Source organism: Rhinoderma darwinii, chromosome 8, assembly GCF_050947455.1.
Source record: "Rhinoderma darwinii isolate aRhiDar2 chromosome 8, aRhiDar2.hap1, whole genome shotgun sequence".
Taxonomy (NCBI): domain Eukaryota; kingdom Metazoa; phylum Chordata; class Amphibia; order Anura; family Rhinodermatidae; genus Rhinoderma; species Rhinoderma darwinii.
In genome coordinates this window covers 45,190,111-45,215,311 of record NC_134694.1, presented here as the reverse complement: position 1 = coordinate 45,215,311, position 25,201 = coordinate 45,190,111, and the positions used below count along the sequence as shown (strand labels likewise).

The 25,201-nt window shown below is 40.5% G+C and overlaps 1 protein-coding gene across 1 annotated transcript in view; it reads left to right on the top strand.

Annotated features, from left to right (window-relative positions):
• The window catches only part of GLA (galactosidase alpha), a 290,628-nt gene that overhangs the window by 233,951 nt on the left and 31,476 nt on the right, over positions 1–25,201 (top strand). The window contains exon 6 of the mRNA XM_075835636.1: positions 21,388–21,585. Within this exon, the coding sequence (XP_075691751.1) occupies positions 21,388–21,585 (198 nt within the window). The remainder of the gene's footprint in view (positions 1–21,387; positions 21,586–25,201) is intronic.

Genomic DNA, 25,201 nt, shown 5'->3' with positions numbered 1-25,201 from the left:
GGATGATGGACCAGTAGGGGGTGTGCGGAGAGAGAGAGGGAAGATTTTGGGGAAAGGGTTATTGTTCAGGGTTTGGGGTTTTTTCTCCTGATTCCTTCTCTTCCTTTTTTTGCGAGGTTTATATGGTAACACTGTGGATATAACAAGTAAATGTATTTACAAATCTTGGTATGGAATGTAAGAGGCCTGAACAATTGAATTAAAAGATTAGCCGTATTCAAGGTAAGAAAGACACCGCCTACCAGAGATAATTTGTCTTCTGGAGACACATCTAATGCTAGATAGAATTAAAATACTACAAGGAAATAGGATACAACAAGAATACCATTCAGTATATTCGAGAGCTGTCCGTGTTCTCCTACTAAAGCAGTGGAGGGGAAGGTAGAGGAAAGCGAAATTGATAATGGAAGATTTTTATTTTTACTTATGGAAATTGGAGGCAAGAAAATAGTTATGGCATTCATTTACATTCCACCACCCATGATGTTCTAATGTCTTTGACTAAATTAATTCAAAAGGTGGGGGATTTCCCAGTGATCATAGTGGGGGATGTCAACTCTATTCTTAATAATGAACTGGATCGAATAAGAGTAGATAATACGGAAGAGCAAGGGTTCTCTCAGCAGAATTTTTTTTTTTGCTTTAAGTATTTTTATTATTTAATAACAAGACAGACAAACAATAGACAACAGGGATAAAACACATCATTTAACATAATACATAGATCAGATCATTATAAACGAATCCGGTTCCCTGAACAGAGGGACTCTGTACACAAAAAAAAAAAAAGTGGGAAGTTGGAATTTGCAATGTTTGTATCCATTCGGCCAACTTCGTGCTCCCTCTAAATTGCGTCCCAACACTCCAACTCTGAGTAAACTCAACGGTTCTGTCATTATCTCTCACAACCAGGTTCTCTAAATACATACAATTATTTACTTCTGTGACCCATTCTTTTAGGGATGGAGTCACTTTCGAATTCTAGTGGAGTGGGATAATCATTCTTACTGCTATTAGAAAGTGATGCAATATCCCTTTCTTTACTGATGGGAGAGATCCCGCTATTACTGATAATAAGCCTATTTGGGGTGAGGTATTAATATGATGATTTGTCAGCTTGTTAAACAAAATCAAAAAAATCTTCTCCCAAAGCCCATATATAATGGGACATTCCCACCAGATATGTAACATTGATCCAACCGCATTCCCACATCGCCAACACATTTCTGAGACAGAAGGGGAAAACTTATGTAACAAAGTAGGACAGCGATACCACCTTGTAACAATCTTATAACTTTTTTCCTACGCATGGCATGCCAAAGGTAGTTTATGTGTAAATGTGAAGCCTTTGTGCCACTCTTCCTTTAAAAGTTTTATTCCCAGGTCTTTCTCCAATAAACCCATAAACTGAGCTGGTGCCTTGTTCGCGCAATCTTGTAAAAGGCCATTTATATGTCGCGTGGCTTAACGGCGAGACCGGAAGGTTGCATGTTGTGAGGGCTCAGTACCACCAGATAACATCTGGAGCCATCCAGTACTGAAACTAAGCCCTAATGCTGCTCCTACTGTCACACGCTGTCTCCGACACAAATAGGCCTGACTGCCATGCGTTTTGGCCGATTTTAACGTTGCGGCCTACTAATATGCCTGAAGCAGCGGCCTAAATTTGTAGCGGACACCACATACCTTCCTGTCCGTCTAGCACTCCAGGGCGTCTGTGAGCTGCAGGGCCCCCGGCGTTGACATCAGCGGCCAGGGCGCCCATTGAGCCCTATCCACTGGCTCTGGTGTGGGGTTGACCGGCTCCTATACAGCAGATCATCTAGAAGGTCGTGGCCACCATCTTAGATCCACCCCGGCGAGTCTACACCGCAATATCTTATGCCTGCCATATTGAGGACATCAAGACCACATTCTGGAGTGCTGCTGAGGTGAGTGCAATATTCCCTGCACCCATCTAAACGACTGCCATATAGACTCACAGTCCTGATAGGCCTGATCTACACCAACACTCCATTAAGGCCTCCTTGATACCAGATTGCCCAGGAGTGAGAGGAGAGACACTGATCCCCTATATCCTCTATGCCTGACGTGTAGTGTCTCTGGGACTCATTTCCACCTATAACTCAAACTTGCAACAATCGGCCTGTTGGATTTTATTGGCTTATTATCTAACACACTCAGTGGCTACTTCTACACAGTGTTACTAACTGGACTGTTACTTAGTCGCCAAGATACCTACGCCAATCATGTTTGTGGGTCACCTGCAAACGCACTGTACACCAGATTTCTCCAGCGGGTTCGCATAATCTGCTAATGGCCCCCTTGGGTCCCAACATAATCTCTACTCTTCTGTAATGTAACACCTTGACATCATTTGGGTGCTGAATCCCCTCTCAGGAGTATACTTCACATTGGTGTCCCATAAATTTTCATTCACAGCTATTTTACTTCCAGCTATTGCACCTCCTTGGCTTCTACATCTTTTAACTTGCAACCTGTTGATCTGCCTACCTGTGGAGAGGGCGCAGCGTATTCTATCCAAACCCCCACCTCCACGGGCTCCACCACGTACATTCATTGCTAAACTCATTAACTACCGGGACAAGGACACTATCCTTAAACTCAAAAGAGAAAAAGTATCAATTCCATATGCTAACTCACGGATTTCTGTTTACCCTGACTTCTCTATTGAGGTCCAGAAGAAGAGAGCCCTATTCCTCACTGCCAAGAAGAAGCTCAAGCAACTTGATCTCAAGTATGCTATGATGTACCCTGCACGGCTGAAAGTCCTGATAAGTGGCAGATCTAATTTCTTCACCACTTCTCAGGAAGTCCTCGACTGGTTGGAGACTTGTCCTCATGGTCCAGCTGGCTCTCCTCAATGTCCAGATGTTTAATTGCTTTTAGCTGTGTATCTCTACTACCCAGCAGTTCCAATCACCTGGAATACTTCCAATTTCTTCCATTCTGTGTTGGGGGCTGCGGATCACTTGTTCACCGTATCGACACCTTCATGTTTTAATATGCCTACCGCAGGAGCTGGTCGCAGCAGGGACAGTAGATGGCTTTAAAAAAGGCTTAGATAATTTCCTAGAACAAAAAAATATTAACTGCTATGTGTAGACATTTTTTACTTCCCCTTTCCTATCCCACTTCCCCTTTCCCATCCCTTGGTTGAACTTGATGGACATGTGTCTTTTTTTCAACCGTACAAACTATGTAATACTATGTAATATTTTTTTGTCAGTATCCCTTACTGGGGGGGGGGGGGGGGGGTCGCACCCCTGCACTCTCCTTTCAAAATGCTAATTGATAACTTCTGCCTGTAGTTTGTACTACTGTTGTTACGACTAAATTTGGTTTACAGGATCCAAGAATTCATTCCTGCATGCATGATAGTAGGCAGGGGGGGAAGGGAATTGTTTTTACCTGGTTTTATTTTTACATGTTTGTTTCCACAACGCATACCATACTTCTTTTTCTTTTTAGATTGCAGGTACATACTGCAAATCATATACTGGTCCACCCTGGACGGTTGGACCTGGACTTGCACGTTTGTCCTTTAATATGCCTACTGAATGTAAGTGGTCTTAATGACAGAATAAAGACAGCCCTTGTATTTAGATTTCTGCAAAAGCATGACTGATATTATATGCCTTCAGGAGAGACACATGCCGAGTGACAGGCTCTGTCTTCTAAATAGACCTTGAATTGGTTGGTCATATCATTTCAAATTTACTAATTTGGCATGGGGTGTAACAATATTGATCAAACACCCTATCCAGTTTCGCCTGGTAGATGTGACTTCGGACCCAGACGATAAATTTGTTCTATTACACCATCTTCTCTATCGTACACCATTTCTCCAGATAGGTGTTTGCGTTCCTCCTCTCTCTTCCCTTGAAACTATTAACATCATTTTATCGTTTGTTACCAGTCGCCCGTCTGTGCCTAGTATCTGGTTGGGTGACTTCCATTCCACCTGGGATAAGCATTTGGATAAATTCTTCCGCCCAGGCCAAAACCCTATATTTGCAGCTCCTTCCTCCCTCCTGTAATGATACAGACTCTGTAATGATACTGATAGCATACCAGTCCAGCAAAAAATGCACCCACAACCAGACCTGGCGCAAGTTGTCAGACTAGGCAAGTAGTGGCAAACTTACCATGCGATGTCCCTGCAGACTGGGGCCCTGCCTGCAGTGGATATTCCACTATCCGGAACCTGCTAACAAACCCTGAATAATCCTGCAGGTGAAAAGGAAACTTGCTTTCGACCTGGCAGCTGCTGGTTTGTGGAGCGGACAGGTAGATTAGTCAGACAAGCAGAGGTAATAACAGAGAGGTAACGTAGAACAATGCTGTGAAACACAAAATAAGTCAGGCAGTCCAAGGTCTAAACACTATAAATCAAATGCGGTACTGAATCGGAATACAAGACAATAGTCAGGAGAGCTGTGGTCAGACAACAAAGATCTTACAGCAGCCCATGAGCAAATGAGCCACAGGAAGTAATCTCTGACAAAGAAGTCTAGCACCAGGGGTGTTATATAGGAGGCTAATTAGATGATGAAGAGTGCAAAGCATTCAAGATTCTAACCCTTGCCTACCTCTCAGACCAGTTCTGAGAACAGGGAATGTGACAGTACCACCCCCGCTTTATCAGGGGCCACTGGATCCTCAAGACAAGGTTTGAGAGGCTGGTCAGTGTGGAACTTCTGGACCAACCTGGGAGCACTCACAGAGTTGGCAGCTAGCCATGACCTCTCCCAGGGACCATATCCCTTCCAGTGTACTAAATACTGGAAGGAAACTTCTAACCCATCTGGAATCCACAATTTTCTGCACCTCGTACTCTAGGTTATCTCTGACTATGACAGGTGGCGGTGGAGGTTTTAGGAAAGGTATAAATAGACCTTGATTAGCATATGGGTATGGCCAAAAGTGTAAAAATGCATGCAAATAAGGATGACAACCGTGTTTAAGATGGAAAATATATATATTTTTTTCCTTCAATTAAAATTGTGGTATACATTGCAAACACACGTACGCATTAGTGTGTAATAGGAAAAGTCACCTAATATGCTGGAGTCCTCATGTGTACGATCGTCCGGTAGATGTTTCCTTATTCTGGGTAGATCTGTAGAGAGGAATCCTGTAGAGGTTCACATGAGAAGACAGGTGAGGCGTCTAATTGCGCCAAGTTATATTGAACAGGAAATAGGAAAAAGAGCATAGCGCACATAGTGCATGAAACTGTAAAAAATAGATGTCAGGCAAAGGATAACAAGGTAATGCTCACCTTGGGGAGTTATGCTGGGAGCATAACATCCACAGTCATATTGGGCAATGGTCCTTGATGGTGAAGAGGACTTCGAGGTCGGTGCAGCCGGAGATCCGATTCGAGAACCGGGGAACAGTCTCGATGTAACAATTTGGAAAAGAGGTTTGAGAAAAGTCCCTCTGGCGCAACCTACGTAGGATTTGTTCGTTTCTACTCAGTCAGATGGCAGGTGAGTAAAAAGCAAGACTTTATTTTTGTACAAATTACAACAAAAAGTTTCGAGATCGAACAGATCTCTTCCATAGGCAATGTACGAATGATTGTAATTGACACAGACACTGCTATATATCACAGGAGGGGATTCGACTCAGGAATGACTACCGGGTCAGCACTGACGGGTCAAGCAATCGGTTACACGGTATATATGTAAACAGTAAGTTTGTTACTTTTAAAAAACAATAGTTATTGTGTTACAATGGAAATTTTAAAATGGGACAGTAATTTTAAGCATTAAAAAGTATATAAACGATTAATATCATATATAAAAATAGATATCGTAACGACCGTTCCGATGTTAAAATACCATAAAAAAAGAAAGCTATATATAAATATAATATAGTAAAAGTTATGGGATTACAAATAATCTAAAAATATGTATAATAGTATCAATGGACCATGTTGTTTGGAAGAATATAGAAAAATAATAGGAAAGTTATACTAGTAAGGCTTAGAATAGATTGGGGTATAGAGAATGTTACTAAAGGTTTTCTTAAAGGGAATGTGTCGCTAGAAAAAATTTTTTATTTTTTTTAGTTAAACAGTGTATGAATGCTTAAACACTGTCCAAATTTTTTTCACGAGTCAGGAAATATTATAAATTAGATTCTAATTTATAACATTTCCCAGTGCTGGTAACTAGATGGAGCAATTCCCAAAATTGCAGCATTGCATGTGGTAAAGCAACCACATTGCTTTATGCTGCAAATTTGGTGTAAACACACTCACTCTAGTGAGCTCACAGAATCCCCCCTCCTTTATCCTGGCTAGTGCCAGGAGAAAGGAGGGGATTGAACGGTCAAACCTCCTACACTGTGTGTCGCCATTTTTTTGAGCTAACACAGAGTGTAGTAGGTTTACATACAGTAGTAATCACACACTAAAACACGTACATACACAGACCTAACTTACCTGCTCCTGCCGCCGCTCCCTCTGGTCTGTCCGCTCCGGTCTGCTCCCTCCGCTCCTCGTGCTTGCTTCAGAACACAAGTCCGGAAGCCGCGACCGGAAGTCGTCATCTCACAGTCTGGCCGCGGCTTCCGGTCGACATGAACATGGTGCCGGATTTCGCTCTAGCGAAGACCTGACTTTTGGTCTGTGTGGGAGTGGCGCATGTGCCGCTCCCACACAGACCGCGTACGCTATAGTGGATGGAACGGCTCCCGTTCGCATTCACTATGGGGATGTGTGTGCCGTATTCCATCACTGTATGTGTCGTTAATCGACACATACAGAGATGGCAAAAAAAATGGCAGCCCCCATAGAGAAGAAAAAGTTAAAAAATATAAAAAAAGTAAAACCCAAACACACACATAAATAAAAGATAAATATGAAGGCTACTAGAAATTAGAGACCCATTAAAGGTCGAGTGTCACGAAAAAAAAAATTTGATATCAATTTGCATTTAGTGTTTTATTATAAAATCTTTTATTTATGTGTGTGTTTGTGTTTTACTTTTTTTATATTTTTTAACTTTTTCTCTATCTCGGAGATCATACTCATACGAATCATACATATATATATATATATATATATATAAATCATTGCAAAAAACGGCTGCAAATGTAAGTGTTGTACACTAAATAGTGTACAACACTTACATTTGCAGCTTTTTTTTGCAATGATTTTATATATATATATATATATATATATATATAGCAAACAAGAAAGCAGCAGCACTCACACGGAATCAATCGATCAGGTGCCCAGCAAAACGTCCCGATCCTCGGACGTGTATTGATATATAAAGAAAGAAGATTTGCAGCACTCCAATGTGAAAAAAGTGGTGGTTTATTCAATCCAAATACAACAGCAACGTTTCAATCCTACAATAGGATCTTTATCAAGCCTTTATCAGGCTTGATAAAGATCCTATTGTAGGATTGAAACGTTGCTGTTGTTCTTGGATTGAATAAACCACCACTTTTTTCACATTGGAGTGCTGCAAATCTTCTTTCTTTATATATATATATATATATATATATATATATATATATATATATATGATTCGTATGAGTATGATCTCCGAGGATCTGTCCAACAGAAAAAAAATTTGATCATTATAGTATCACTTTCCTATTATTTTTCTATATTCTTCCAAACAACATGGGCCATTGATACTATTATACATATTTTTAATGTAATCCCATAACTTTTACTATATTATATTTATATATAGCTTTCTTTTTTATGGTATTTTAACATCGGAACTGTCGTTACGATATTTATTTTTATATATGATATTACTCGTTTATATACTTTTAATGCTTAAAATTTACTATCCCATTTTAATATTTCCATTGTAACACAATAACTATTGTTTTTTAAAAGTAACATCACTACTTACTGTTTACATATATACCGTGTTACCGATTGCTTGACCCGTCAGTGCTGACCCGGTAGTCGTTCCTGAGCCGACTCCCCTCCTGTGATATATAGCAGTGTCTGTGTCAATTAGGGTATGTGCACACGCTAGCTGCCCTTTACGTCTGAAATTACAGACTGTTTTCAGGAGAACACAGCTCCGTCGTTTCAGACGTAATTGCTCCGCGCATTATGCGAGGCGTCTTTGACGGCCGTAATTTGAGCTGTTCTTCATTGAATTCAATGAAAAACGGCTCAAATTACGTCCAAAGAAGTGTCCTGCACTTCTTTGCCGAGGCGGTCTTTTTACGCGTCGTCGTTTGACAGCTTTCAAACGACAACGCGTAAATTACAGGTCGTTGGCACAGTACGTCGCAAACCCATTCAAATGAATGCGCAGATGTTTGCCAACGTATTGTAGCCGTATTTTCAGGCGTAAATCGAGGCATAATACACCTCGTTTATGCCTGAAAATAGGTCGTGTGAACCCAGCCTAACAATCATTCGTACATTGCCTGAGGAAGAGATCTGTTCGATCTCGAAACTTTTTGTTGTAATTTGTACAAAAATAAAGTTGCTTTTTACTCGCCTTTCATCTGACTGAGTAGAAACGAACAAATCCTACGTAGGTTGCGCAAGAGGGAAATCCGTTCTTTTCTCAAACCTCTTTTCCAAAAGGTTTATATTGAAGGCGTACAGCTTGTGATTAGGACTAATGAAGTAAGTGAAAGTTTTTTTCTTTTTTATATATTGTGAAATATATGTGTAGTGAACATTTAAAAAATGGCTTGATAATATCTAGGTATCTGTATATTTAATGTTACGTATTATTCAATAGATAGTTTGTTTTATAATTATCTCTAGAATGTGATTATACATATGTTTGTCTTTTTTACAATATATATATGACTTCTAACAAATACAATAGATATAAATAGTAGTAATGTAACATGCATATCGGAATTCTATTACTGTAGGGATTATATTGCATTTTTATTTATATTTAATCCAATATGGAGATTTATACGTCTCGATTTTATGTTTAGTTTAAGAAAGCAAGTAATGCCTCTAGAGTATTTTCTTATGGAGTATCTATTTTTTATATATATGAAATATAAAGAAAACGGAAGATATTTCAATATACATTATTAATGAAAATTCCAAAGTTACAGGTTTCATTAAGACCTGTTGGGCTAATGCTATTTAGAGTATGTATCCAATAAACTTCTCTTTGGAGAAGTTTTGTTTTAATGTGTTGGCTGTCAGACCCTTCTATTTCTTCAATTATGCACCATTTTAGGTCATATACTTTGTGTTTCATTTCGGCATATTTTGCCACAGAGGTTTCACCGTGTTTTCTTTTAGTCAAAATAGTGGAGGTAATTTGTTCTTTCGTTTTAGTTCCAAATGTTTTTATTTCACATCTATGTTCATCTATGTTCATGTTCATTGATACAAGTCTTGATTAACCACATAGTCTGACCGACGTATACTTTGCCACATGGGCATTTTTAACAAATAGATAAAATTTTTGTCATTACAGTTGTAATAACCTTTGGAGTAGATCTTCTATCCCTTTGTTGGATGATTAAAGAAATGTCCTTTTATAATTGAACTACAATTGGGACATGATAAACATGAGTAGGTTCCATTCTTAGGAGTATTCAAGAATAGGTTTTTTTCTTGATGTCTGCTCTAATCAATTGATTTGATATAGATCTACCTTTTCTGTAGATGAATTTAGGTTTGTTTTTAAACAAGCTACCATATTTTTGGTCACGTTTCATCATATTCCAATATTTAGTAATAGTGTTTTTTTATAAGATTGGAATGTTTACCATAGGTGGAAATGAACATTAGTGGTTGTTCATTTTTTGTTTTTACTTTACGTATCTGTAAATTTTCTTTTTTATAAGACGTTATTTAGTTTCCTATTTTCAACATCTTTCTTTTCGTATCCTCGGTTGGTAAATTTCTCTATAATTAAATTTTTTTGTTTAAGATATTCAAAGTCGGTGCTGCAGATTCTGCGGGCTAGTATAAATTGTCCCTTAGGAATACCTTTGAAGGTCTGGGGCATGGGCACTGTCCCTTCTTAGCAAATTATTTCTGTCTGTTGGTTTAGAGAATAAAGTAGTAATTAGCTCATTATCTTCCGTCTAATTAATTTCGACATCTGAAAATGTTATTTTCTTTTTGTCAAACTCCAGAGAAAATTTGATCAGTTCATGACCTTTATTAATGTATTAGATAAGTTTATTAAGAGCTTCCATTCCATAATAGGAATACATCGTCCACAGAGCGAAACGATCCATCTATGTGTTTTTTATAGGGACAATCGATAATGTATGTAGTTTCTAAAAATTTCAAAGATATTTGCATAGCTGGGTGCTGCAGACGATCCCATTGAGGTTGCAAATAATATTCTTCATTAAACCTAAAATAGTTTTTAGTCAGTATAATATCAAGTAGGGTAAAAGGATAAATTTGATTTTTTTGATTGTTGTGGGTAGCGTCTTCACATAATTTTTGTCATGCCTTCGTTGTAAGGAATATTTGTATACAAACTTTTGATATCAAGTGTACATAGTATACTATGTGAATAGATGGGAATGTTTGATATTTTGTGTAAGAAGTCAGTGGTATCTTTAACCCCTTAGGACCCAGCCACTTTTGGACCATATGACACAGCCTCATTTTTTAAATCTGACGTGTCACTTTATATGCTAATAACTCCAGAATTCTTTTACCTATCCGAGCGATTCTGAGATTGTTTTCTCGTGACATATGGTACTTTATGTTAGTGAAAAAAAAATGTGCATTATTCTAAATTCAAATGTATCTGCTTGTAAGACAGATAGTAATACCACAAAAAATAGTTACTAGTTAACATTTCCCATATGTCTATTTTATGTTTACATAATTTTTTGAACATTCTTTTATTTTTCTAGGACGTTACAAGGCTTATAAGTTTAGCAGCAATTTCTCATATTTTCAAGAAAATTTCAAAAGGCTATTTTGTCAAGGACCAGTTCAGTTCTGAAGTGGCTTTGAGGGCCTTATGTATTAGGAACCCCAACAAATCACCCTATTTTAAAAACTGCACCCCTTAAAGTATTCAAAACAGCATTTAAAACTTTTCTTAACCCTTTATGCGTGTCACAGGAATTAAAGCAAAGTGGAAGGGAAATTTGCAAATTTCATTTTTTTTGCAGAAATTCCATATTAATCCATATTTTCCTGTAATACTGAAGGTTTTTACCAGAGAAACACAACTGAATATTTATTGCCCTGATTCTGCAGTTTTTAGAAATATCCCACATGTGGCCCTAGTGTGCTACGGGCCTGAAACAAAAGCCCCAGAAGCAAAGGAGCACCTAGTGTTTTTTTCGGCCTTCCTTTTCTTAAATTATATTTCAGGCACCATGTCAGGTTAGAAGAGGTCTTGTGGTGCAAAAACAAAGGAAACCCCCCAAAAGTGACTCCATTTGGGAAACTACACCCCTAGAGGAATTCATCTAGGGGTGTAGTGATTATTTTGACCACACAGGTATTTCATAGATTTCATTAGAATTGGGCAGTGAAAATGAGAAATGACATCATTTTCCAATAAGATGTAGCTTTAAGTCAAAATGTTTCATTTCCTCATCAAATAAAGGAGAAAAATCACCGTAACATTTGCAAAGCAACTTCTCCAGAGTACGGAAATACCCCATATGTGGTAATAAACCACTGTATGAATACACAGCAGGGCTCAGAAGGGAAGGCACGCCATTTAGCTTTTGGAGCGTTTATTTTGCTGGATTAATTTCTCTGCACCATGTCTCATTTGTAAAGCTCCTAAGGTACCAGTACAGTGGTAACCCCCCAAAGTGACTCCATTTGGGAAACTACACCCCTAGAGGAATCCAACTAGGGGTGTAGTGAGCATTTTGACCCCCCCCCCCCCAGGTGTTTCATAGATTTCATTATAATTGTGCAGTAAAAATTACATTTTTTCCAATAAGACGTAGCATTAGTTCAAAATTTTTCATTTTCGCAACAAATAAAGGAGAAAAAGCACCGTAACATTTGTAAAGCAACTTCTCCAGATTAGGGAAATACCCCACATGTGGTCATAAACTGCTATTTGGACACACAGCAAGGCTCTAAAAGGAAGGAGCGCCATTTAGTATTTGGAGTGGAGATTTTACAAGATTAGTTTTTTGACACCATGTTGCATTGAGCTATAGTACCGGTACAGTGGTACCCCCCGAAAAATTACCCCATTTTGGAAACTAGATCCCTCAAAGAATTGATCTAGGGGTGTAGTGAGCATTTTGACCGCACAAGTGTTTTGCAAAAATGAGTAAACAATAGATGTTGCAGATTGAAAATTGCTGTTTTCCACAGATATGTCATTTCAGTGCCCAATGTGTTGTGCCCAGCTTGTACCACCGTGGACACACATCCCATAAATTGTTAAGCGGGTTCTCCAGAATACAGTAATACCCCATATGTGGTCATAAATTGCGGTTTGGGCACACTGCCTGGCTCAGTTGGACCACCATTTGGCTTTTGAAGCACAGATATTGCTTGGTGTTTTACTGGTATTTCAGCTTATAATGTGGGGGCATATGTGAGCTGGGCGGAGTACATCAGGGTATATGTAAGCTGGGCGGAGTACATCAGGGCATATATAAGCTGTGCGGAGTGCAACAGGTCATAATAGGATGATGTAATAGGGTGAATGTGTCAGGTCCGTATTTCACAACGAATAACCACCTCTGTAAATTGAAAGCTGAAGGCATGCCTGGAAGAAGTAAACCAGCCAAATATGTTTGGTACACAGCTTCCCTCTCTCAGCCAGGAGGAAGACTGAAAACTTTTTATTCAGAACAAAGAAACACAGAAAGAGACACATGCCTCCTCCCCAGAGATGTGGGAGTGCCCAAGCCCCCACCAGTTTCTCAGACTCACTCTTCTTGCATTCCAGGGGGCGGTGTCTTCCATAGGTGTGTCCGACATGAACAAAGAACTTGTTATATATATCAGTATATTACACAAAGAACTGAAATGTACATACATATGTGTGAGGATAATATTTTTCAAACAATATACATGGTAATGATCCCTGACAGTCCCCCCTAAAAATATTATTACTCTATCCCTGAGTCTTGCCTAGCAACCTACCACTGACCACTCGAACCAGGCGGGTAGGGGTTTTGGATTTCTTCACCAGCTTGAGACTAGCTACTCCTGATGAGTAACCCCCCTTTGTACCTGGACTTCCAAGGTGTCGGAGTGGTCCTAACTTTCCCTATTCTCCTCTGGATACAGGATGGTTGTCTTGATATAATCTACAAACCGCTGCTGGTTGTAATATATATAAATATATATATATATATATATATATATATATATAAAATCCGGTCTACATTTTATTAATGGTAACAACTGTCGCACTGTCACTTACTGTCCTAATGGGACTTTTACCCCTGCAGATATAACAGGTCATGGGCAGCACAGTGACCTTCACCTCACGCCTCCACACAAAACTCCTCAGATTGTAATTTGCAGCACCGTGGCATATTTACACACATTATAATTATGAACCTCAGACATTATAAACAATAGGGCCTCAACTAATAATCATAATGCTATCACCCTCAGGTTTCGGGTCCCATCAGTTCATTGCCAGTCCTGTACACCATCGTCTTCTTCTTCTTCTTCTCCTGTCTTCTGCTCTTCACTGACTGTCACCCTCAGGGTAACCCACACAATTGTGGAGTCAGACTACGCTGGTGTCCAGTGGGGGAGTTATTATTACCCCCTCCTAGCCACTTACTTATCAAAACACTTGATCCTGCTGACGGATTCACTCAGGTCTTTGGTCTTTACTTTGATCTTTGCTGATGTCATCAGGACTTGGTTTGGTCCTTCTCATCTGTCCGACACCGTCTCCTTTAGTTTACGTCATCAGGCTGTACATAGCACCTCATGCTGTGAGCCTGGGGTGAGATCCCACGTAGGCGGATTAGTGGAGTTGTATTGTGACTATCAAACCCTCCGCATCTGTACTCTTCCACTGGCAAGTTACTTGTCTGGGCGGCTGCTTAGAATTGTGACACTGCCGTCAGTTCATGATAAACGCGTTGTAGTGGCTCAGGCTGCTGGGGACCCCCAACTCTTGTCAATTGTAAAAATAAATACTAATCTGGTGATAAAATAATCCGCATACATTATAAACGTTGTTCTAAGTACATACAATAATGTCAGGCCCTTAAATGACATCAAACACCTTTTTATATATATATATATATATATATATATATATATATATATATATATATATATATATATATATGGAAAAACTTCTCTGTTCCAATGGACAGGGCACCTAGAATATGTGTGATTACTGGGTACATTTCATTTGCACTTGGTGATACTCTTTCAGCAGGATTTGTACCTTGATCTCAGCTGATCGCCTAGAACATCTCCACCTCACAGAAATATACACAGATTCCACATGTTTATCTGACAAGTGTCTCAAACCAATTTTTCTTACTCTAATCTGGTTCGTTCTACCTGGGAAGGCCTCTCAAGGTCGGTTCTCTTCGGGGGAGAGATAAGGTATGATAAGGTTGGCACCGGTCTGCCAGGACTGTTCTGTAGGCAAATCAAACAGCTCTAACAGAATTTAGCAGCATCCGCTGTAAAACCTGGGGCATACCAATTATATCTTCCCAAATCGATCCTTGCAGTCTTGGGGCATATGTGAGGTCATACACCATCAATGCAAGTGCCATCAAGAGTGCCTTGGGTGTTACCGGTTCACCTTCCCTTATCCGTCCACATTCTGTTAGAATCTGGTTCTCATGCCTTCCGCTCCCAGTTGGACTCTTCCTGTGGAGAACAAGCTTTTTCATTGTATTAACATTAATTGATCTTAATCAAATAATTAATTTGAAGAAAAACATTAACAAATAGCATCTTTACATCAAACGTTCACACTGGTCAGAAACTAAAACTTACAAATTGATTCTTCTTCTTTATATACATATCTATACATACACATATACACTGCACAGAATTCTCTGCTCTAAAATTTCCCTTTCACAACAAAAATAAAAATAAACAAATAAAAATGTTTTCGAATGGGAATATTCCGCTTCTGTACCTTTTATCTGACACATGACTCTAATAGTCCAATGCTAAGGCTGGTCCAGAACTTTACATAAAACTTAACCTCAGTATTTAATATTCCCACAACACTTCTTAAATACAATTATTAAACAAACTAACTTTGGAATAACATCTAGAGAACTCCTAACATCTTATCATTGTACAAACATCAGGTCAATACTTGGGATAACACTGTTCCCCCATCACTTACACACAACATCTGCAATGGGGAAGATACCGGCTGGGCTTCAGGCCCCCCTGAGAACAGGTCTACACACACGAGCACATTGTCATACACTTCTACCTCGGGTAGTTGTATGTTCTGCAGTCGCTGGGACTGTTAATCTGGCCGGGCTGCACTTTTCACAGGTACCTTTGCTGTTTTACCTATGTCATGCCGTGCGCACATCATGCCGGCTGCTACAAACCTAGTGGTGGCATTATTGTATCCAGGGACAAGCCAATTTACTGATACCTGGCTGCACATACCCTTGTTGTCAGGTCTGTCTTCTCTCGCTCTCTCAATTGGCTTACCCGATGATCCAATAAAGTTCCTACTACCAATGGGCCCATAATTGTGGGCGATGCCAAAAGCGTACCTAGAGTCAGTGTAAATGTCGGCTGTCTTACCTTTTGCCAGGTTACAAGCCTCAGCGAGCACCTCCATCTCTGCTCCTTGAGATGAACAAGAAGGTGAGAGTGGTTTCTGGATGATTTACCTGGTGCCTCGTATCCTGTCTTGTACATACTGTATAACAAAATCTCTTTATTACAAATTTACATTAGAAACCCATGTCACATATAGATAGAACATCTCAAAGGGGTGGCGTCTTCATCCTCTAAAATAAAACCAAATATTATACACTTCTCCACACTCATCTGATAATCCAGAATACTTTGAGAATCTCACTTTTATCAGGTTCTGCAAATACTTGATTAATACAAAGACAAATAAAAAAATAAAAGAAATTCCTAAAAACTTTACATCAAATTAACAATGTCCAGACAATTTTTGTTTTGCCTTCTCCCCCATCTAAATCTGTAAAGACCCATCTGCGAGTGACGTCACCTCCTGTGTAAATTTGCTGGAGGGGGATGGTCTCTTACACGATACCTCATATTGGGTGGAGACTACAGCACAGCATACCCAGTGCCATATTTAGTGTTCTGGAAAGATCTGGAACCATCTACACAAAAAAACCTAAAAATTTAAGTTACTCTCATACACATTTAATCTGGATTACTCATTGGGGTCTCTTACACATTTTTAGATCTCCTGAAACCAAATTAATTAATTCAAAACAAACCAAAATTGTACCTGATCAGTTCCTTCACCATTCCCCCCTTTGTGGACTCTGCGAAAGTAATGTACATCTCAACATAACTACATCTCAACATAACACTAGTTTAACCCCCTGTAATGTACAACAGCCTGAAACAAAAATGACTTTTTCCTGACACAAATACATTTTATCTTTACAATGATATAACTCCTGTGTGAAATCAAAAACAAAAACAATTGTAGTTAGTTATTCAATAAAAACAGAAAATATTATATCTGATAACGTTAATTACTGCAAACCAATAAACTGTATATAAAAATAGGGAACGGTGGGGGCACATACATTTTCAAAACCCCGTGTCTCACAGTATCTGTAGTTTAATACATCTGAATTAACATCAAAACACATGAAATCTGATCACATCATAACACATAAATATCGTAACTTTTATAAACAACAGCGCATGCGCAAAGAGAAGAAATTTATTTAGGTTTGTAGACATCACTGATATATATATATATATATCTCAGCAGTGCATATTGAAATCCTTTGTCTCATCAGCCCTGCAGACTGCACCCAGTCAGCCCCCCTCCTCCTCCCAAACACAGCACACTACAGGGGGGGGGGGGTCACACACTCATTTCTCACAGCTTCTAGTCTCACAATCTTAACACTTTCAATGCCGGCAAAACAACATACGTATCTGCAATCATTCATCACACCATTGTATAGGAGTTATCTATGTTGAAAACATCAAACATAATCTGTAACATTGTCTAATCTGTCGGCCACCATCTCTATATTATGATGACGTGTTGCTTCACTAGCATAGAACCTAAAAAAATAGAAAAAACACTACAAATGACAAAATTAACAAGGCGATTATTTCATACTGATTTGGTTGGGCCGGGCATGGCCACATCAGGGGTGGGTGGTGGGGGGCAGCCTCTCCCATTGGAAACACAGTGCGCAGCTGTGAGGGGGGGGGGGTTTCCCACCCACAATGAGGACACACTCAACATGAGGTACGGACGCCATTACCGGGCGTCGGCTGGTCCTGTTTTCTAATACATACAATACCTTTCTTATTCCGAACTTCCTCTTCTGCAAATCCCTCTAAAGCACTTTCCATCAACTTTCTACCTTCCAACTTTTTTGTTCTCCAGAATACCTTTTGCCCAATCTCCGGCTTGCAGCCGCCCTCCTCTATGGATTCCACACACTTCCATCAATTTCTTCATTTTACTCACATACTGCTTCCCTTCGCTTCAATAAATCATACGAATAGGACTGTCCGGAAACGGACGATCCTGGAGATTTGAATATGGACCGTAAACCATCCATTCTAACAGTCTATGTTATACATGTAATTTATATATCAATTTTTCAGTCTACAATGTATCCTTGTACATCAAACTGGAATATAACAATATTTATATAGACTCTCCGGCCTCACTGGAAATATTAAAATCCCAGTCGATAACTCTCCGGCCTATTATATAATTTTTATTTAGACTCTCCGGCCTCGCTGGAAATATTAAAATCCCAGTCGATAACTCTCCGGTCTTGTTATATAATTTTTATTTAGACTCTCCGGCCTCGCTGGAAATATTAAAATCCCAGTCGATAACTCTCCGGTCTCTTATATAATCTTTTATTTAGACTCTAATTACCCAGAGGATGGTTAGTCGGGCACGACTAAGGTCTCACAGGTTTTTTTTACCTCACAGCGGAAAATATCACCTCTGTCGCCTGAGATAATCCAGGAAATCAACAAAAGGGTTCTACAGATCGCCACAAGACTGTCCACTAACACAGATAAGACGAAGATTTATAAAAATCAATTCGCTTACCGTGTTATTGCGGAGGTGATCAAATTCCTTCAGTGGGCAACTTTGAGTCCTCTGTTTCACCCTGTGATTGTCGTTTGTCCGGATTTTGATATTTCCTCGAGTGAGGCCCCACGTTCGGGCGCCAAATGTCAGGTCCGTATTTCACACCGAATAACCACCTCTGTAAATTGAAAGCTGAAGGCATGCCTGGAAGAAGTAAACCAGCCAAATATGTTTGGTACACAGCTTCCCTCTCTCAGCCAGGAGGAAGACTGAAAACTTTTTATTCAGAACAAAGAAACACAGAAAAAGACACATGCCTCCTCCCCAGAGATGTGGGAGTGCCCAAGCCCCCACCAGTTTCTCAGTCTCACTCTTCTTGCATTCCAGGGGGCGGTGTCTTCCATAGGTGTGTCCGACATGAACAAAGAACTTGTTATATATATCAGTATATTACACAAAGAACTGAAATGTATATACATGTGTGAGGATAATATTTTTCAAACAATATACATGGTAATGATCCCTGACAAATTAATAATCCATGGATTGGTGTGGTACGCTTTGAACCAATCCTTTATGCACAGGCCGGGTTTTTGGGGTATTATACAAAATATCTGCGCTCCAGTATTGCCTAATCTTTGACTTCTTCACTAGCCCTATAAGCAGCACAAGGCTAGTTTCCTCATCTCCGCTGCGTCTACGGGGTCCACCTGTGGAGTCCAGCAAATGACGATGTGGGGTATTTAGTGAAATTCTACTGGACCTAAAAAATGAGTCTGGGCCGTTATTTAGCATCATTTTGCATCATTGCGTTTTGAGAGTCATAACGTGTTATTTTTCCGTTGACTGAGCTGTGTGAGGACGCGTTTTTTGTGTAACGAGCTGTAATTTTTATTGGTCCCATCTTGGGGTACATGTGATTTATTTATTTTTATCACTATTTATTCCATTTATTCAAACAGCCATTCTAGCACGTTTTTTTTTTTTTGTTTTTTTTTTTACAGTGTTCACTGTGCAGTATAAACAACATGTTAACTTTATTCTGCGGGGCGATACGATTACATCGACACCAAATTTATATAGTTTTTTTACGTTTCACTACGTTCCCACAATAAAAATACTCTTTTCTAATAAAAATCATGTTTTAGTGTCGCCGTTTTCTGACCGCCATAACTTTTTTATTTTTTAGTTGATATTGCTGTGGGAGGGCTTGTTTTATGTGTGACGAACTGTAGTTTACATTGGTACCATTTTGCGTTACTTGCAACTTTTTGATCACTTTTTATTGAAAATTTTTTGAGACAAGATGACCAAAAAATAAAATGCTGTCATTGTTTTTTATTAAAAAAATTTACAGTGCTCACCGTTTGGTAAAAATATTGTGACATTTTTATAGATCAGGCCGTTCCGAACGCAACGATACCTATTATGTATAGTTTTTTTTCATGTTTTCATTTTTTTTCTAATAATTAAGGATTTGATTAGGGAAACAGCAAGATTATTGTTTTTATTATTTATTTATTTATTTATTTATTTTTCTTTCACATTTTTTTTTCTACATTTTTTACTTTTTCTTTTAGGCTGGGTTCACATGACCGGGTCCCACCTGAGCCCGAGTGTCGGCCGGTAAAATCGGCCATTTTGCCCGGCCGGTTTGCATAAAGTTTTGCATCCGTTCCGGGCCGGGCAGATCTGGACAGTGACATCAGCGGCAACTCCTGAAGGGGAATCCCCATGTGTTCGGGGATTCCGCTTCAGGAGTTTCCCCTGATGTCACTGCCCAGATATGGACAGAGACATCAAGCGCTCTGTCCAGGAGCGGAATTCCACGAAAACACGGGGATTCCGCTCTTTCAAGGAGCTAAAGTGGGGCTAGCACATAGCAGAGCAGGGAGATACCTCCCTGCTCTGCTATAGTGGCGTCGCTACAGTAGTAGCAGCCGCAGCAGCTGCTAGCGGCGCCATGGAAGGTGTCGCCGGGCCAGGGCGCTTTTAAAACAAGCAGGGGAAGGGAGCCAGCGCAGTGCTCCCTCCACCTGCTGTACACCCCGGCCCTGCCACACAGTGTACAGCGTACAGCCATTCGTCCGAATGGCATAAACTCCTCCTCCTCCTCACATGCACTCTGCGCTGTGAGGAGGAGGAGATAGAGCGCAAGCGACGGAAAACCCGGCCATCACTCGGGACACATTCCGGTGATGGCCGTGTATTACCCGGCCCCATAGACTTCTATGGGAGCCGGGCGGCCGGGTACCCGGCCGAAAACAGAGCATGTCCCATTTTTTGATGGCCGGTTTTCCCGGCCATCAAAAAATCGGTCATGTGAATAGCTCCATTAGGGGTCTATTATTCCTAATCCAGCCGGGTGCCGGACGATTTATGAACGGCCGGCAACCGTCCGGGAAACCCTGTCGTGTGAATGAGGCCTTACACTGACCTGGGGACTTGAAGATCTGGTGTTCTGATCCCCGGTACAATACACTGCACTACTTATGTAGTGCAGTGTATCGTAACTGTCATTTTTCATTTGACAGTTAGCGTATTAGGTCCTGTCTCGGGCAGGACCTAATAGGCTTCCGTACCTGGGCAACCAGGAAGCCTAGCAATGGCTTCCTGGTTGCCATAGCAACAATCGCCACCAGCGATTCATCACGGGGGGGGCCCGGGGGTGTACAGAGGGAGCTCCCTCCCTCTGTGAACCACTTCAATGCGGCGGACGTCATTGACAGCCGCATTGAAGGGGTTACATGGCTGCGATCGGCGGTAACAGCCATCGCAGCCATTGCAGCGGCATGTCAGCTGTGTATAACAGCTGACAGCCGCTGAAGATAAAGCGCGCACAACTCCTGTGACTGTACGCTCGTGTGCGGGAAAGCACTTTGTATTTGGACGTACAGTCACGCCCGTGTGCGGGAAGGGTTTAAGGCAATTAGGTAACTTAGTAACAACGTTTTGTAAAAAGGAATCGACATGAATAGCTAGAGGCTGGAGAAAATAATTAGTGCCTGATACTATAGGTCTTCCCGGTGGGTTTTTAGCATTTTTTGTGTATTTTTGGCACCACACACACACACACACACACACAGTTAATAGTCTTATTACAATCTGGCTTATACTCCTACATCGTTGTGTTGCTATTGTTGTCTTTCTAATGATTCCTATTTCCATGTTTTACTAGCTTGTTATCGGTAACTTTGGCTTGAGTTGGGATCAGGAGGTCACTCAAATGGCTCTATGGTCTATCATGGCTGCTCCTTTGCTTATGTCCAATGATTTGCGAGACATCAGTCCAAGATCCAAAGCACTTTTGCAAAACCAAGAAGTGATTGCCATCAACCAAGACTCCCTTGGTGCTCAGGGGTACCGGGTACTCAAGGTAATAAAAGGCACAACGTGCTGTAAGATAAACGTCTGCTTATTAGTTATTATACAAAGGATTCCAATAGAACTATATTGTTACCTACACATTTAAGCTAGTGTTGCCCATTGAAAATATAGCTGCTAGAGCATCTTGAGACAGTGGCTCCACTTGTGGTCTAATTGGCTTCTAATGTCTACAGTATTTTGTTTATCCCTGGCATAATATATAAATCAATACACAAAAAACTGCCTCCAAGGCTATTGTGGTGTACGTCTGCCATATACCTTGAACGTGTCCATGGTCTATAATGGGACCAATGTATGTCCTTTTGGCATATGTTCATGCAGTATATGTCGAAAATAACTTTTTTTTTTTTACTGTACTGAAAATTGTAGTCACACACCGTAATTACTATTTATTTTTTTCAATGGGCGATGTGTGCAACTGTATGGCATACACTTGCATATGTCAGAAGATTTATCCAAGGCATATACATCCAGCAGGCACCACAAAATGAATGAATGAAACAAACCAGCAGCACTTGCACTAAAGAAAACGGAGGGTGCTTATTAACGTTACTCAGATTGGGTCACTATTACTAGTGGGGTACCACAGGGGTCAGTATTGGGCCCATTGCTGTTTAATATATTTAATAATTACCTTGTAGAGAGATTGCACAGTAAATTTAAATTTTTGCAGTTAAAACTAATTAGTGTAACGTAATTAACACAAAATTGGACAGTATTCTATTACAAATGGATCTGGAGAAGTTGGAAGCTTGGACAGAGAAGTGGCAAATAATTGTTTAATACTGATAGTTGACCGTAAACTTAACTGTAGTAACCAGTGTCAGGCAGCTGCTGCCAAAGCAAATCAGATCACAGGGTGCATCAAAAGGGGCATAAATGCACATGACAAGATCATAGTTCTGCCACTTCATAAATCATAAAAAGGCTGCACATGGAATACTGTGTACAGTTTTGGGCAAGAAAGACAGACATAGTAGAGCTTAAGCAGTTCAAAGACGGGCAACTAAAAAAAAAAAATGTAATGGTTGGACAACAGTACCCAGAAAGATTAGCAAAATTAGTTTAGAAAAGACGGCTGAGGAGTAACCTAATAACTATGTATAAATATATCAAAGGTCAATATAGAGATCTCTTTCATAATCTATTTATACCGAGGACTGTAACTATAACAAGGGGGCACCCTCTACATCTAGAGGAAAGGAGGTTTATACACAAACATAGAAGGGGATTCTTTACTGTAAGAGCAGTAAGACTATGGAACTCTTTGCCAGAGGAACATGTTATGGTGAATTCACTAAAAGAGTTCAAACGGGGCCATAATGCCTTCCTTTGATTATAATTGTATTACATTTTATGTTTACTCCAGTAAACCTGAAATGTAATACAATTATAATGTACTGTAGATGGATTCAGGGATTTATTTAGTGCTAGTACTTATTTAGAGTCGGGAAGGAATTTCTCCCTAAAATTAGGAAATTGGCTTTTGCCTCAAGGGAGTTTGCCTTCCTCTGGATCAACATAAGAAAAATAAGCTGAACTGGGTGGACGTATGTCTTTTTTTCCGCCTTACAAATGAAGATCCCCTGTATTAATAGAGGGTTCACAGCAGCTAAAGTCCTAGTTCAATGGACTTACACCATAATTAATCAAGGAAAAGCCGCAGCACAAAGAAGTGCTTAAAAAAGATTAACTTTATTCAGATAAAGATGCAACATCTCGAAGAGGGTTTCTCAAGCTTGCACCACAGACTTGATGTGAACAGAGGAAAGACGAAGGAGTGAGGATGCCTAGTGTAATATGTCACGATTATATTGGTTGACTGGTAAAACCAATAAGAAATGTGCTCAGGCCTCATGCACACGAACGTATTTTTTCCTCCCGTAAATACTGGCGTAAACACGGGTCCTTGGTCACACGTATTCGACCAGTATTTACGGACCCGTGCCCGTAAATACGGGTCCGGTGTCACCAGTATTCCACCTGTAATTACGGGCACGTTTTCGCTGCAAAATTGCACTGCTCTAATCGGCAGCCCTTCTCTCTGTCAGTGCAGGATAGGGAGAAGGGGCAGCCCTTTCCGTAGTAAAAGTAAAAGAAATTCATACTTACCCGGCCGTTGTCTTGGTGACGCGTCCCTCTTTCGACATCCAGCCCGACCTCCCTGGATGACGCGGCAGTCCATGTGACCGCTGCAGCCTGTGATTGGCTGCAGCGGTCACATGGGCTGTAACGTCATCCCAGGAGGCCGGACTGGAGGAAGAAGCACGGAGTTCTGGGTAAGTATGAACGTCTTTTTTTTTTTACAGGTTCATCTATATTGTGATCGGTACTTTCTGTCCAGGATGCTGAAAGAGTTACTGCCGATCGTTTAACTCTTTCTGCACCCTGGACAGTGACTATTCACTGACGTCGCCTAGCAACGCTCCCGTAATTACGGGTGCACACACGTAGTCAGCCGTAATTATGGGAGCCCCATAGACTTCTATGGGCCTGCCCATGCCGTAATTACGGCCTGAAATAGGACATGTTCTATATTTTTCAACGGCATTGGCACCTTCCGGTAAGCATACGGGGAGGTACCCGTGGCCAATAGAAGTCCATGCGCCCGTAAAAATGTGCCGTAATTACGGGCGTTTTTACGTTTGTGTGCATGGGGCCTCATCTGGTGAAATAAAATCATTAAACACGTGTAACACACTCTGGGGTATGTAGAACGACTGCAAGCAAAAATGATGCCTTCAATCCAGACCTGTGGAAGCAATGGACGAATTGATAAGTAGATAAAATAAAAGAGAGAAATAACAGGATTTTTGAGTACTCACTGTAAAATCCTTGTCTTGTACAGTTCTTTGGGGGAAACAGACCTTGGGTATATGCTGTGGCCACTAGGAGGCTTGACACGAAGAAATAAAAGAGTGACTCCTCCTACAGGATATACCTTGCCCACAGACATTAATCTATTCAGTCTGTCCGCAAGTAGTAGGAAAAGCAGATACAAGGTAAGAGAGGTATGTCAAACACATGAGGAGAATCCCTCAAACTGACAACCATGAACAAAAAGCCTTAAAAGAATGGGTGGTAGTTGTGTCCCCTAATGAACCGGAAAAGAAAACGATTTTATGGTGAGTACTCCAAAAATACTGTTTTCTTGTTCGTTACATTGGGGGACACAGACCGTGGGACTTCCTAGAGCAGACTCCAGGGGTGGGAACAGAACACAGGACATGGTCAGCTTTTTCAAGGATGCCTTGCGATCTCGGGAGGCATCTGCAGCAGCAAAGGTGTGTGTGACAGGGTACGTGGACCCATTGGACCGTACCGCCTTGACGGTATGGCAGCTGGCCAATAGGACACAGTTGAAAGTCTATAGTTCAATAGGTGTACCTGTGGTACCTCTCAGACAGTAGCAGACAGGCTCAGATGGGACATTGGCAGCAGGTAGGTACCAGGCTTGGTGTAGCGGAGCAGGCGTAGACTCAGTGCAGCACGACTCCAATACTTCACGACACTTAGACCAGGATAACAAGGGATACAGGTAGCAGGAAAGGGGAACACTGGGAACTGGAAGACACTTAGGAGACCATTTGTATAGCCGAACATAG